Source organism: Schistocerca cancellata, chromosome 1, assembly GCF_023864275.1.
Source record: "Schistocerca cancellata isolate TAMUIC-IGC-003103 chromosome 1, iqSchCanc2.1, whole genome shotgun sequence".
NCBI classification, from domain to species: Eukaryota; Metazoa; Arthropoda; class Insecta; order Orthoptera; family Acrididae; genus Schistocerca; species Schistocerca cancellata.
Genome location: NC_064626.1, coordinates 1,094,621,804 through 1,094,636,111, shown reverse-complemented (window position 1 = coordinate 1,094,636,111; position 14,308 = coordinate 1,094,621,804). Strand labels below are relative to the sequence as shown.

At 44.6% G+C, this 14,308-nt stretch overlaps 1 protein-coding gene across 1 annotated transcript in view; it reads left to right on the top strand.

Moving 5' to 3' along the window:
- Positions 1–2,504: 2,504 nt before the first annotated feature.
- The window catches only part of LOC126129618 (calaxin-like), a 73,190-nt gene continuing 61,386 nt past the window's right edge, over positions 2,505–14,308 (top strand). The window contains exons 1-2 of the mRNA XM_049915160.1: positions 2,505–2,612; positions 10,953–11,198. Coding sequence (XP_049771117.1) covers positions 2,505–2,612; positions 10,953–11,198 — 354 coding nt within the window. The remainder of the gene's footprint in view (positions 2,613–10,952; positions 11,199–14,308) is intronic.

Below are 14,308 nucleotides of genomic sequence, written 5' to 3'. Positions count from 1 at the left end.
CCATCCCTCCCCAATCCAATGAGACCAATGATCTCACTGTTTGGTCCCCTCCCCAAATCAATCCATCCATCAATCAACCAACCAACCAACAAACCACCCAACCAGGAGGAGTCAGTAAGGTTTAGCTTTTTGTCTGGACACATTCAGAAAATACTGGCAAGAAAATTTGTGTGCGTGTTGGAGAGTGATTTTGTCATTCACTATTATTAAGTGGTCATCCAGCAAAGTTAATCTAGTCTCCAACAGGTTTTTCCTATAACATATGTTATTGGGTGGGGTCCACCTTCAGCAAGACACAGTTTTGTTTTTCGTCACAGACATGTTTCACTGCAGTTCCAGCACCATCAGTGGGTTCTTCATTATAGTGGCTGTTAAACACAAGGAATGTTCTTAACTGTTTAAATACATGTAAATATTAATTCCTAAATCGTAATTACAGATTTCTGAAGAACACACAAAATTGTGTATTCATACCTTCTTACCACATGGTGCGGTTTTCCTGCTGTATTACGTTTTAACAGTGTCTGTTTTTCTTTACAGTTTGTCATTTGTAACTACATACGACTTAATGTAGGTAAAATATTTACTCAAAAATTATGATTTCTAAACTGTTATGGCTATGCCTGAAATTAATAATTTATGTGAAAGGTTGCGTGTGTGTGTGTGTGTGTATTTATTTACATTATGTTTCACTTACGTTTTCTTTTTTCGTCATCATCTTCATTGTCAAGTGCTGTGTACTGAGTTGTCACTGTCACTGTTTACCAGCTGTAGAAACAAGATAGCGGACAGTGTAACAGTTGAAGATGTCATTGGCGGTTGTTTTGAATCTCTCAGAGGGGTGTGTGTGTGTGTGTGTTGTGTGTGTGTGTGTGTGTGTGTGTGTGTGTGTGTGAAGAGAGAGAGAGAGAGAGAGAGAGAGAGAGAGAGAGAGAGAGAGTGAGAGAGTGAGTAGGTTTAAGGATTTATCATTATTATAATATTTATATACATATTTATTTATTTTTAGTTTTTATGTATGTATGTGTGTGTGTGTGTGTGTGTGTGTGTGTGTGTGTGTGTGTGTTTGGGGAGGGGGGGGGGAAGAGTTCTATAGGTTGGTGTTATCTGATAATTATTTGCGCGCAGAGAGCACAGTTCCATTGCAGGGAGCTGTGAATTCATTTATTACTTGCTTTCCTTCAACTATGGCTTTTTGTATTTGATAATTTTCTTCAATTATTAGTTTTGTGGGAGGCTGTCGCTGCATTTGAGAATTTTCAAATCAGATTTGATGTCTGTTGGGCTATGTTTATTGTCCATAAGGTGTTCACCAAATGTGAAATGACAGCTGTTACTTTTTAATGCTGTTCTGTGTTCTGTGTATCTGGTATTAAAGTTTCTGCTTGTCTGTTCTATATAAGCTGATTTGCAGTCCTGACACGTTAGTTAGTAAATATCAGATGTGTTGTGTTTGTCTGTGCTTGTGTTGGTTGCCCTTAGTTTCCTCTGTGTTGAGTTGGCTGTCCTACAGCCTATTTTTAGCCCTTGTTTTTTTGAGTATGTCGCCTATTCTGTGGGCTGATTTGTTGTTGTAAGTGAGAGTGAGGTATTTGTTTGTTGTTGCGGTTGTTTTTTTCATGTGTGCTCATTTGTGTGTTTGTAAGTTGGTGAGAAGACTTCTGTGTGTTGGGCGTCTTTTTTAATTTTGTTATAATTTTGTAGTTCAGCTTATCTATAGTGTTTGTATCATATCCATTCCCTACAGCTATTTGTCTGATTGTCTGTAGCTCGTTGTTTTAGTTACTTTCAGTAAGTGGAGTTTTGTTCCGTCTGTGTAGCATATATTGGAAACGGGCTAGTAGTGTGAAATCGGATGATTAGAATGTTTCGCAGTGGCTGTGCTGGTGGTGGTTACTTTTCTGAATATGGAGAATTGGTGTTGGTTGTTTTATCTGTATATTGTGAGGTCAAGGAAATTTAACATTTTGTTGATTTCTGTTTGTGAGGCTGCTGATAGATCAAGAGTTTAGTGCCTGAACGCAATCACACCACGAACCACATATGGGCTCGACGTCCACCTAAATCCCGACGTAGTCATAATCGCATATCAACTCAAAATATCTTACCATTTCATAACCTCTTATCATATCATCTTTAGTAGCTGGAAAATGTTCAAATTTGTGTGTATTCCTAAGGGACCAAACTGTTGAGGTCATCGGTCCCTAGCCTTACACACTACTTAAACTAACTTATTCTAGGAACAACACACACGCACACACTCCCATACCCGAGGCAAGACTCGAACCTCCTGCGGGAGGGGCCGCTCAGTCAGTGACATGATGGCGCCTCAAACCGCGCGGCCACTCCGCGATGCTCTTTAGTGGCAATGAAAAATAAATGTTGCAGATGTTACGATAACATTTATTTTTCTGTCTCATCAAATATGTTGTGTCAATAAGCAATGCTTGTGTTTCAGGCTCGACTGTGTTTACTCTTCGGAGTAGCTGTTGCGAGACGACGGCATGCCGGACACCCTGAATCTGCCACTCACCCCGGAGGAGGAGGCGCGCTTCAAGAGGCGCTACTCGGACCTCATCAAGAAGCTGGTGCACACCACGCGCTTCAGCAAGGTCCGTCTGCTAACTGCCGCTGGCGCTTTTTTCTAATGAGCCCTGGGAAGAAGAGCTCTCAGTTTCTGAACAGCTGCTTCTGTTTATTGACTTCTGGCCTTCATGTAGCTGGCACTAATGGACTCTCAATTTACGGTGTTGACGCTGCACCAGGCAGCCGCTGCCGATTACTGCGGTTTAAGGACGGCACGTCGCCCGTTCCGTACCCACATTTGTCCGCGAAGACGCACAGAAATTATAATTTCCTCGGCAATAATCCGTAAAAGAATTTCGTCATCTGAATATGTTCCCCAAGGGAGGCAAGGTGGTAAAGTACTGGGCGATCAAAAAGTCAAATGGTTCAAATGGCTCTGAGCACTATGGGACTTAACATCTATGGTCATTAGTCCCCTAGAACTTAGAACTACTTAAACCTAACTAACCTAAGGACATCACACACATCCATGCCCGAGGCGGGATTCGAACCTGCGACCGTAGCAGTCGCGGGGTTCCAGACTGAGCGCATAGAACCGCTCGGCCACCGCGGCCACCTCAAAAAGTCAGTATAAATTTGAAAACTGAATAAATCACGGAATAATGTAGATAGAGAGGTACAAATTGACGCACATGCTTCGAATGACATATGGTTTTATTAGAACAAAAAAAAAATACAAAGGTTCAAAAAATGTCCAACATATGGCGCTCCATCTGATCAGAACAGCAATAATTAGCATAAAAAAGTAAGACAAAGCAAAGATGACGTTCTTTACAGGAAATGCTCTATATGTCCACCATCATTCCTCAACAATAGCTGTAGTCGACGGATAATGTTGTGAACAGCAATGTAAAGCATGTCCGGAGTTATGGTGAGGCATTGGCATCGGATGTTGTCTTTCTTTCTCTGCCTCGTTATGACTGGGTGTTGTGTGATGTCCTTAGGTTAGTTAGGTTTAAGTAGTTCTAAGTTCTAGGGGACTGATGACCATACATGTTAAGTCCCATAGTGCTCAGAGCCATTTTTTTGTTGTCTTCCAGCATCCCTAGAGATGTCGGTCGATCACGATACACTTGTGACTTCGGGTAACACAGAAGCCAATAATCGCACGGACTGAGGTCTGGGGACCTGGGAGGCCAAGCATGACGATAGTAGCGGCTGAACACACGATCATCACCAAACGACGCGCGCAAGAGATCTTTCACGCGTCTAGCAATATGGGGTGGAGCACCATCCTGCATAAACATCGTATGTTCCAGCAGGTGTTTATCAGCCAGGCTGGGAATGATGCGATTCGGTAACATATCGGCGTACCTCTCACCCGTCACGGTAGCAGTCACTGACGTTTTGCTGTCCAGCGCCATCTGTCGGACACTTTGTGAACTTTTTTTTTGTTCTAATAAAACCCCATGTCATTCCAAGCATGTGTGTCAATTTTTACCTCTCTATCTACATTATTTCGTGGTTTATTAAGTTTCAAAATTTATACAAAATTTTTGATCACCCGTACAATTACAAAGGTGTTTAGACCCTCGTTATGTTACGAGCAGTGCAGTCTAGGTCGGCGTTGGAGGTCATACGTCAGATGATAGTGAAATTCAGCATAGCGGCGCTTCGGGTGTTCTTCAGCAACGACAGATTTCACATGAAATTTCCATGTCATCTGTAACAACACAGCAGTATGCATTGTCATCCGCCACAGTCATCCGAACTACAGTGCTACACAATGTGTCGAGCAAACAATGTGGATCAATCTACGCTTCTGCCACTGTCACAGAGTAAATGACATTTAGCTTTAGCCTCTCCTAACATACACTGAAGTGACAAAACTCAGGGAATGCTTCCCAATATCGTGTCGGATCTCCTTTTTCCCGGCATAGTGCAGCAACTCAACGTCGGATGGACTCAACAACTTTTATGAATTCCCTTGCAGAAATATTGAGCGATGCTGCCTCTATAGCCGTCCAAAATTGTAAAAGCGTTGCTGGTACAGAACTTTGTATACGAACTCGATGTCCCATAAATGTGCAATGGGATGCATGTCGGACGATCTGGATGGCCAAGCCATTAGCTCGAAACGTCCAGAATGTTTTCCAAACCAATCTCGAACAACTGTGGCCCGGCGACGTGGCACATTGTCATCCAAAAGTACTCCATCGTTGTTTGGGAACGTGAGGTTCATGCATAGCTACAAATGGTCTCCAAGTAGCGGAACATCCAGTCCATTCCATGTAAACACAGCCCACACCATTATGGAGCTACCACCAGCTTGCACAGTGCCTTGTTGCAACTTGCGTCCATGGCTTCGTGGGTGTGCGCCACACTCGAACCCTGCCATCGGCTCTCACCAAATGAAATTTGTACTCATCCGACGAGGCCACGGTTTTCCAGTCGTCTAAGATCCAATCGATACGGTCCTTAGCCCAGGAGAGATGCAGCGGACGATGTCATGACTTTAGGAAAGATACTTGCGTCGGTCGTCTGCTGCCATAGCCCATAAAGCCACGTTTCACAGCACTTCGTCGCACTGCCCTAACGGATAATTCTGTCGTACGTCCCACATTGATTTTTGAGGTTATTTCTCGCAGTGTTGCTTGTCTGTTAACACTAAGTACTCTATGATTACGCCGCTGCTCTCGGTGGTTAAGTGAAGTCCGTCGGCTAGTGCGTTATCCGTGGTGTGAGGTAACGCCTGAAATTTTGGTATTTTCGGTACACTCCGCACACTCCTGACAATGTAGTCTTCGGAATACCGAATTTCCTAACTATTTCCGAATTGGAATATCCCATGCGTCTAGCTCCAACTACCATTCTGCGTCTGTTAATTCCCGTCTTGCAGCCATAATCACGCCGAAATCTTTTCACTTGAATCAACTGAATACAAATCACAGCTCTGCCGATGCACTGCCCATTTATAACTTGTCTATGCGGTACTACCGCTACCTGAATATGTGCAATTGCCATCCCACTTGTATTGTAACTTCAGAATATATAGTTAGAGTTAGTGTTATCGAAGTGGATATTATGAGGTTGTGGATTACAGATGCAACAGTTCACTCTCTAACTTACGCTAGGACAGAGAATCAAGCCAAAGAATCTGAATTTTAATAAATATGAATCGACTCCTTGACTGAAATGAATTATACGGTATGATTTGTAATGGATACACCGGTAAGAAACGCGTTAGAACTTTGGGCTGAGTCTCACACAATCCAGTTTCCTGTTAGAGATGCCCTGAAGGAACATCTTCACTTACCATAGCCCCAGAGTACAGTGGGGCTCCAAGCTACCGGACCGGAGTCCACAGGTAACGCTAGAAATAGTCACAGAAAATACGCATCAGCTGTCTGTACCAACCTACACAACAGATGTCGTGCAGTGATCACTATGTCTCTTTGACCAACCGGAGCTCTATCCAAAGTCTACACAAAAGTCTACACAAAAGTTGGGTTAATTGCCGCCAGCGTCTGAAGAACCCGTGGCCAAGAATCAAGGCTTTTTGGGGCATCACACGCTGACAATCACTCTCCTGAAGACGGGAGAAATGATAGAAAGGGGAACACAGAAACATAGCATAGGTATGAGCCCACTAGCTGATCGGTGTGCACATAGAATTAAGAACTCGGCTGATTTGTTACGTCGATTAGAAGGAATGCTTTTGAATGACTGATATTCTAGTAAATTTTGATGTGGTCTCTTTCTTCATCCGTGTGCCTCTGTTTCATTTGTTACCATTGATTGAGGTTAAGTTTGATGGTGAATTAACGAACTAATTTCGAAATATGTTGACTTCCACTTACCTTTTATTCGATGACCTCTTCTATGAGCAGGCAGATGGAGTTGCGATGGGAAGGTCGTTGTCATCTATTATTGCAAATTTGTTTATGTATGACTTACAGGAACACGCTTTGGAAACGATGTAGGCGATACTTTTATTGTTTGGCATCATAGCAATGAGAATATGAATGGCGTTTTAGAACACCCGAATTCAATCCAACCGACAATTCGTTTCACAATGGAGGTGGGAAAGGATGGCTGCTTCCCCTCCCCCGACGTGTTGGACAGAAGGAAGGTTGTTGGTACGTTGGGACATGCTATTTATAGGAAGGATACTCACAATAACTTAACCACAGGATAGTAGTTGTCACCATCCAGCTCAGCGTGAAGATGTACCTTGGCTCGCACTATCCCCCTGAAAGTTTGCTTGCTGAGTTAACCCATCTTGAGGTAACTTTCCATCAGAATTGATATAATGAAAGACAATTCAGACGTGCCTTACGATGTCGATCAAGCGGGCATGGGGTGAGTGATGATAATACCGAGTTGGCACGAAGGTCTACGGCCTTTCTGCCTTAAGCACAGAGCATCTCCAACAAGCTTGGACGTATTTTGCGGAAATATGATGTGAAATGCGTTTTCTGGCCTTCTAAGATTAGACTCCTTTTAGCTACTGTTAAGGATGATCTCGGACTGCGTAAGGCGTGTGTCTGTCTCGTTCCTTGCAGTTGTAGCATGTCATTAGACAGACGACCAGGAACTTGGAGGACCGGCGCACTGAGCATAAGCGTCACACAAGCTCACAACAGCCGAGAAAACAGGCTATTGCAGATCCTTGCACTGGTCGTTCTAGGGAATATAACAACATGGAGATTCTGACATGCAGTTCCAGCTATTGAGATAGGTAGCAGATTAAATTAAGTTAGCAAGTAACCTTGTAAAATATAGAGGTGGGGTTTTTTGTTTCAGTTCCGCACGGAACCCTACTCTCACCATAATCAAAAACATAGGGACATAGTTAATGCTACGTTACCCGTTGTTTAGTAATTTACACATCGATAAATTCTGTGTAGGTCATCTTCCTTTCGTGTGGTGGCGCTGGTGTTTACAGTGTGTGTTATCTTTCCGGAATTGCTCTCCAAAGCGAGTTTTTAAATTCATTTACACATCGCTTACTTGCTGCAGTTTTGCTTTGAAAATGACATAGTGTGCACCTGTCGAAATACGATGTGTGTGAGAAAAGTAATGAGACTCACAACACTCCTAAGCTTTGTTCAACCTGTGTGTTCATCCCTTCCAGATGGTCAGTCCGAGTTTCAGCTCCGTACAGCCACGACGATTTTTGAGCGCCATAAGTGAAGTTCTGTTTTTGTTGTGCGTTATGAAAATGAAAGAGCGGAATTTAGAGCACCGTCATGCAATGAAGTTTTGTATTAAACATGGGGAATCCGCGAGTGTGACTTTTCGTAAGTTGAAACAGGCCTAAGGGGAACATTCCTTACCAGGGGCACAAGTTGTTTTGATGGACAAATCTTTTTAGGAAGGCCGAGAACTCGTTGAAGATGAACCTCTCTCAGAGAGATTTTCAACTTCAAAAACTGATGAAGCTGTCGAACATATGTGTGGTGTGGTGAGATCGGACTGACATTTAACAGATAGGATGATGGATGACCTGTTGAACATTTTCAACGTACATTAAATTTCGACCGAAGTTTTGCACATGCGAAAGGTTTGTGCCAAAGTGGTACCGAAAACCGTCAAAACTGAGCCGAAGAACCGCCAAAGAAACGTGTCCGTTAATCATATTGAGAGGGTTGCCGATGGCCACGAATGGTCCAGTCGTGTGATCAGAGGCGATGAACCTTGGATTTTTGAGTACGATTCTGAGACAAAATGGCAAAGTGAGGAGTGGCACACAGACTTCTCCACGACCGGTGAAAAGCTCGAATTAGCAGATCAGAGATAAGAACAATGCTGATTTGCCTTTCTCACAGTAGGTGTATCGTGCATAAAGACTTTGTTCCTCCTGAACAAACTGTCAACCGAGTGTTTTACAAAGATGCCCTTGAATGGCTCAGTTAAAAGGGTGAACTGAGTGAAACGGGACACTGCAGACAATTGAATGCTGCTTCATGACAACGCATCGTGTCACATGGCCACTTCCGTCACGGAATTTTTGACCTCAAACGGCATTCCTGTTGCACAGCCCTCTTATTCACCTGACCTGAGTAATTTTGACTTTTTTTCTTTTCCTGCAGTTGAAAAATGACTTAAAAGGACGTCATTTTGGGACTCTGGAGAACAGTCAGATGAATGTAGCCAATGTGTTACAGGAGCTGCTACCAATACTGAGCCGGCCGCAATGGCGGAACGGTTCTAGGCGCATCAGTCTGGAACCGCGCGACCGCTACGTTCGCAGGTTCGAATCCTGCCTCGGGCATGGATGTGTGTGATGTGCTTAGGTTACTTCGGTTTAAGTACTTCTAAGTTCTAGGGGACTGATGACCTCAGATGTTGAGTCCCATAGCGCTCAGAGCCAGTTGAACCATTTTTATTATTTCAAAAAGAAATTTGTGTGAAAGTTCAAGAGAAATTTAAAAACGTTGCTTGCCAGTCACTCCATCTACAGTACTGGCCATTAAAATTGCTACACCAAGAAGAAATGCAGATGATGAACGGGTATTCATTGGACTAATATATTATACTAGAACTGACATGTGATTACATTTTCACGCAGTTTGGGTGCATAGATCCTGAGAAATCAGTACCCAGAACAACCACCTCTGGCCGTAATAACGGCCTTGATACGCCTGGGCATTGAGTCAAACAGAGCTTGGATGGCGTGTACAGGTACAGCTGCCCATGCAGCTTCAACACGATACCACAGTTCATCAAGAGTAGTGACTAGCGTACTGTGATGAGCCAGTTGCCCGGCCACCATTGACCAGACGTTTTCAATTGGTGAGAGATCTGTAGAATGTGCTGGCCAGGGCAGCAGTCGAATATTTTCTGTATCCAGAAAGGCCCGTACAATACCTGCAACATGCAGTCGTGCATTATCCTGTTGAAATGTAGGGTTTCGCAGGGATCGAATGAACGGTAGAGCCACGGGTCGTAACACATCTGAAATGTAACGTCCCCTTTTCAAAGTGCCGTCAATGCGAACAAGAGGTGACCGAGACCTGTAACCAATGGCACGCAATACCATCACGGCAGGTGATACGCCAGTATGGCGATGACGAATACACGCTTCCAATGTGCGTTCACCGCGATGTCGCCAAACACGGATGCGACCATCGTGATGCTATTAACAGAACCTGGATTCATCCGAAAAAATGACGTTTTGCCATTCGTGCACCCAGGTTCGTCGTTGAGTACACCATCGCAGGCGCTCCTATCTGTGATGCAGCGGCAAGGGTAACCGCATCCATGGTCTCCGAGCTGATAGTCCATACTGCTGCAAACGTCGTCGAACTGTTCGTGCAGATGGTTGTTGTCTTGCAAACATCCCCATCTGCTGACTCAGGAATCGAGACGTGGCTGCACGATCCGTGACAGCCATGCGGATAAGATGCCTGTCATCTCGATTGCTAGTGATACGAGGCCGTTGGGATCCAGCGCGGCGTTCCGTATTACCCTCCTGAACCCACCGATTCCATATTCTGGTAACAGTCATTGGATCTCGACCAACGCGAGCAGCAATGTCGCGATACGATAAACCGCAATCGCGATAGGCTACAATCTGACCTTTATCAAAGTCGGAAACGTGATGGTACGCATTTCTCCTCCTTACACGAAACAACAACGTTTCACCAGGCAACGCTGGTCAACTGCTGTTTGTGTATGAGAAATCGGTTGGAAACTGTCCTTATGTCAGAATGTTGTAGGTGTCGCCACCGGCGTCAGCCTTGTGTGAATGCTCTGAAAAGCTAATCGTTTGCATATTACAGTATCTTCTTCCTGTCGGTTAAATTTCGCATTTGTAGCACGTCATCTTCGTGGTGTAGCAATTTTAATGGCCAGTAGTGTATTTCCCGATGGCAGTGGCATTTTTCAACACAATAATGCGCCATGTCACAAGGTCACGTGTGTGATCGAGTGTTTCGAGGAACATGGAGGAGAGTTCTAATTGATGCACTGACCCCCAAACTCGCAGACCTGAACCCGATCGAATACATCTGGGATGTGATTGGAACGTGGCGTCATAGTTCATCGCCCCTCTCCCTGGAATTTACGGGAATTAGGTGACTTGTGTGTGCAAATGTGGTGTGAACTCCCTCATTGCTTCTGTATCATGATGCGTCGCAGCTGTTATCCTTGCCAAAGGTGGTCATACTGCCTATTAGACAAGTGGTTGTAATATTCTGGTTGATCAGTGTATAGGTGTGTGAAACAAAATCGCAAGATCTAAATACTAAAATGCTATTGTGAGTACCGAAACTAAGTACGCTGTTGCTCATGTTTCTCCCAGCTGTAAAGCTCATATGCATTGAATCGGAGGTGCCAAGTAATCATTTCAACAAAAGCAGTGGAAAAGCTGACACGGAGATGTTTCGTTGGCACTTACGAACTGCCTTTTGGCCGAGCAGGACGAGGTGGAGTCGCTGCTGGTGATGCACTTCAAGCTGGAGCGCGCCGGCGGTCCCCTGGGCTACGAGCGCGCGGCCGAGGTGCTCTACTCCCTCCTGGGTATGACGGACGAGCTGCTGACGATCCGGGTGTGTGACCTGCTGGACCGCGAGAACGCGCGCAAGATCACCATGGAGTCCTGGGTGGTGGGCCTCTCCCTGCTGCTGCGAGGCTCCTTCGAGGAGCGCATACAGCTCTGCTTCAAGGTGCGACTCACATACACTGCGGGAACTACGCGGTCCAGTCACATACAGGGAGGGGAGGGGGGTGCTTGAGAAAATACGTTGGTACATGTAAGCTAATGTAACTTTTACTGTTTGAGAGATCATTGAACTAAATTTTACAGATGATGTCATTATGTTGCTGGCTACAGTCTGATTTTTTTCAATTGTTTTGCCAACTAATTTGATCAGTATATGGTTGGATGCTTTTAGACTCGCCAGGATAGTCGAGAGCGCTAACGCGCTGCTTCCTAGACTCGGGTAGGCGCGCCGGCCCGGGATCGAATCCGCCCTGCGGATTAACGACGACGACGACTAGTGTGCCGGCCAGCCTGGATGTGGCTTTTAGGCGGTTTTCACCATCCTACTAGGTGAATACTGGGCTGGTCCCCAAGTCCCGCCTCAGATACACGACTCGCAGACGTTTGAAACACATTCACACTATTTCACGATTTACACTAGACGGAGACAGCTGGGTTACACTACTTCCGTCCTGCGGGGTATGGGGTGGCGGCAGGAAGGACATCCGGCCAACCCTTAAAATTCACCATGCCGAATCCGTACTTAACCCTGCCGACCCTGCGCACAATGCGGGATAAAGGCAGTAGCAAAAGAAAGAAAGGATGGCTGGATGCTTTTAGCAGACATACTGCAAGATGGCATCCTATATGGGCTATGCACTATGAGTGCAACGTCCAAATCAATCTCCGCTTTGCATTTTTGAATAATTAATTAGGGCAGTAACGACAAATAGCAGCATTGATGTGAACAAATTTGCGATTCATCACGCTATGCTAACAGCGATGGCTAAAGGATGAGCAACGAGAATGTGCTGGATTGCGTTAAGTGCAAATATTCTTGTACTCAGGGAGCCGTTGGCGGGAAACCAGCTGTACGTTAGACCGAAGGTCGAATTTTACAACCTCCTGCACCCGAGAAGATGTAGACACCGCCAGGGTGGTCTCCACCGGCAGGCGGCTGGTCCCGGCGGAGATTCGAGTCATCCCTCGGGCGTGGGTGTGTGTGTTTGTCCTTAGGATAATTTAGGTCAAGTAGGGTGTAAGCTGAGGGACTGATGACCTTAGCAGTTAAGTCCCATAATACGTATTTCACACACATTTTCCACCGGCAGGCTTTGATGCCGCCTCACAGGCAGGCGGCATTTCCGGCAGAACACTTCAAGGCAAGTAGAATATCTCCCCACAGTGAATAACGCAGGAAGACTTTGTTTCCCCCTCGGTATTGTCACCTGTGCACCACAGAAGCGTCGCGGGTGACATTGCCAGCAAGGAATGTACCTCCCTGAATCCCCCACTCCATATTTTTTAGCGTCGGATAGAGGAGCGGAATGTGTCCGTTTAGACGCTGGCACCAATGAAGCTTCTGGAAAGTTTTTCGGACGAGCGGCGACTCCCACAAGCAACTGGGACTGGCCAGATCAACGTGACATATGCGGTGTTCCCCGCACACTCACAGTAGAGCGGGAAAAAATTGTTAAAATGTTGCGATTGGAAGCCACACCACCGCACTGGCATGCCGCAGTATGTTTTTCGTAGAAAGGAAACTTGTGTTTCAGCATCTGTCCGATAAGGATGCAGTGCTCTGTACCCGGCGATACAGAGTGATTGCAGAGTAGCTGTGTACCTTATACGGAACTCAGGATAATTTTGCGGGATTGCGTCGGTACACGCGCAGCTATGGTTGCAGAGGCATCACACCTGATCGTCGTAACAATACTACGAGAACAGTCGGCTGGGGACCCTGCCGTGGATCATAAGAGCACAGTGGGTAATGTACGCAGCCCCGACCGTAGCACGATCAGTCTTCCAGTCCAAAGAAGTTAAACGAGTGGCCTTTCGCTTGTTGAGCATCGCAGCACGTTCTCGCATTATTCCTGTGATTAGATACAGATGGAAAGTACGTGATCTAGTATCTTGTGCTCTCGTTCAGTTAATGGGAAGTTGCCAATCTGCATCGCTAGGTTTTATGGTTTTAGATTCGTGTTATACTCCTTTCCCATTATTAAATTATTAATCTGTCCACATTCAAGAGGCGTCACCTTGTTAATGCGGTTTATGAGCATATTTAAATTCTCAAATTGAATAAATCTGATTATCTTTTCCGATATTTCAGACTACCTATATTGACACACCAACCCTATCCTACAATCTAGTCAAAAATTTTGGTGGGGTTAACTTGATATGAATAATTTACATCCGTCACTACTTTTTATGGGGTAAGCGAACTCACCCAATCCGAATCTTCGACAGAGGGCTGTATTGCATAGTCAGATGTCATTAAGCACACAAAAATCGTGGCAATTTATAGTAGAATTCCGACTGCAGCAAATAGTTCATTTGCATATTGCCTCACGGTAGCAGAGGAAACTCGTAGATCGCTTCCAAATACTATCAGATGAAAAACATTTACTCAAAGGTTACTTTGCTTATCACTTTAAAACTATGGTAGGTCATTACTAGTAATGAGAAACAGAAATCTGAGTATCGGTTGTTTAATATCAGTCTTAAAACTCACGCAACATTTTTTTCAAATTAATGTGTAAGATATAGCAGTTTTTATTTCACGAAAATTTTGATAAATCTGTCATTAGTGAACTTCGAAGAATTTTGTATCCGAGGAGGTTGTGTTACAGTGTGTACTGTAGCAAATTTCACCTTTTGATCTGCAGTGGTTCAGCAAAAAAATGTTGCACTTATGTCTGTCCTATGTGGTGTACTCGTATTTACTGTTGTTGAGTCGGCCATGGTGCCGCTTTGATCATCACTACAGGGTAGTTTTTGCGAATAGGCTATCGCCTGTATTTGTCACATTTACGATACGCATGGTTTGAAAATGGACACAGGTGTCCGAAACTAGTCACCATCAAGAAATGAAAGAAGATACTTCTCAGTGCAACTTATGACGGAGCAAAATCAATTCTTTCAATTATAAGACAAGTTGTGGACCTATTTTTTCACTAGAAGCATGCTTGTAGTTTGTAAAACAAAAAAAAAGTTTCTTATACACCGAAAAATGAAAATTGCAGGAAATGCGGAAAAGCTTTTACTAGCATTTATGACGGAAACAAGTAAATA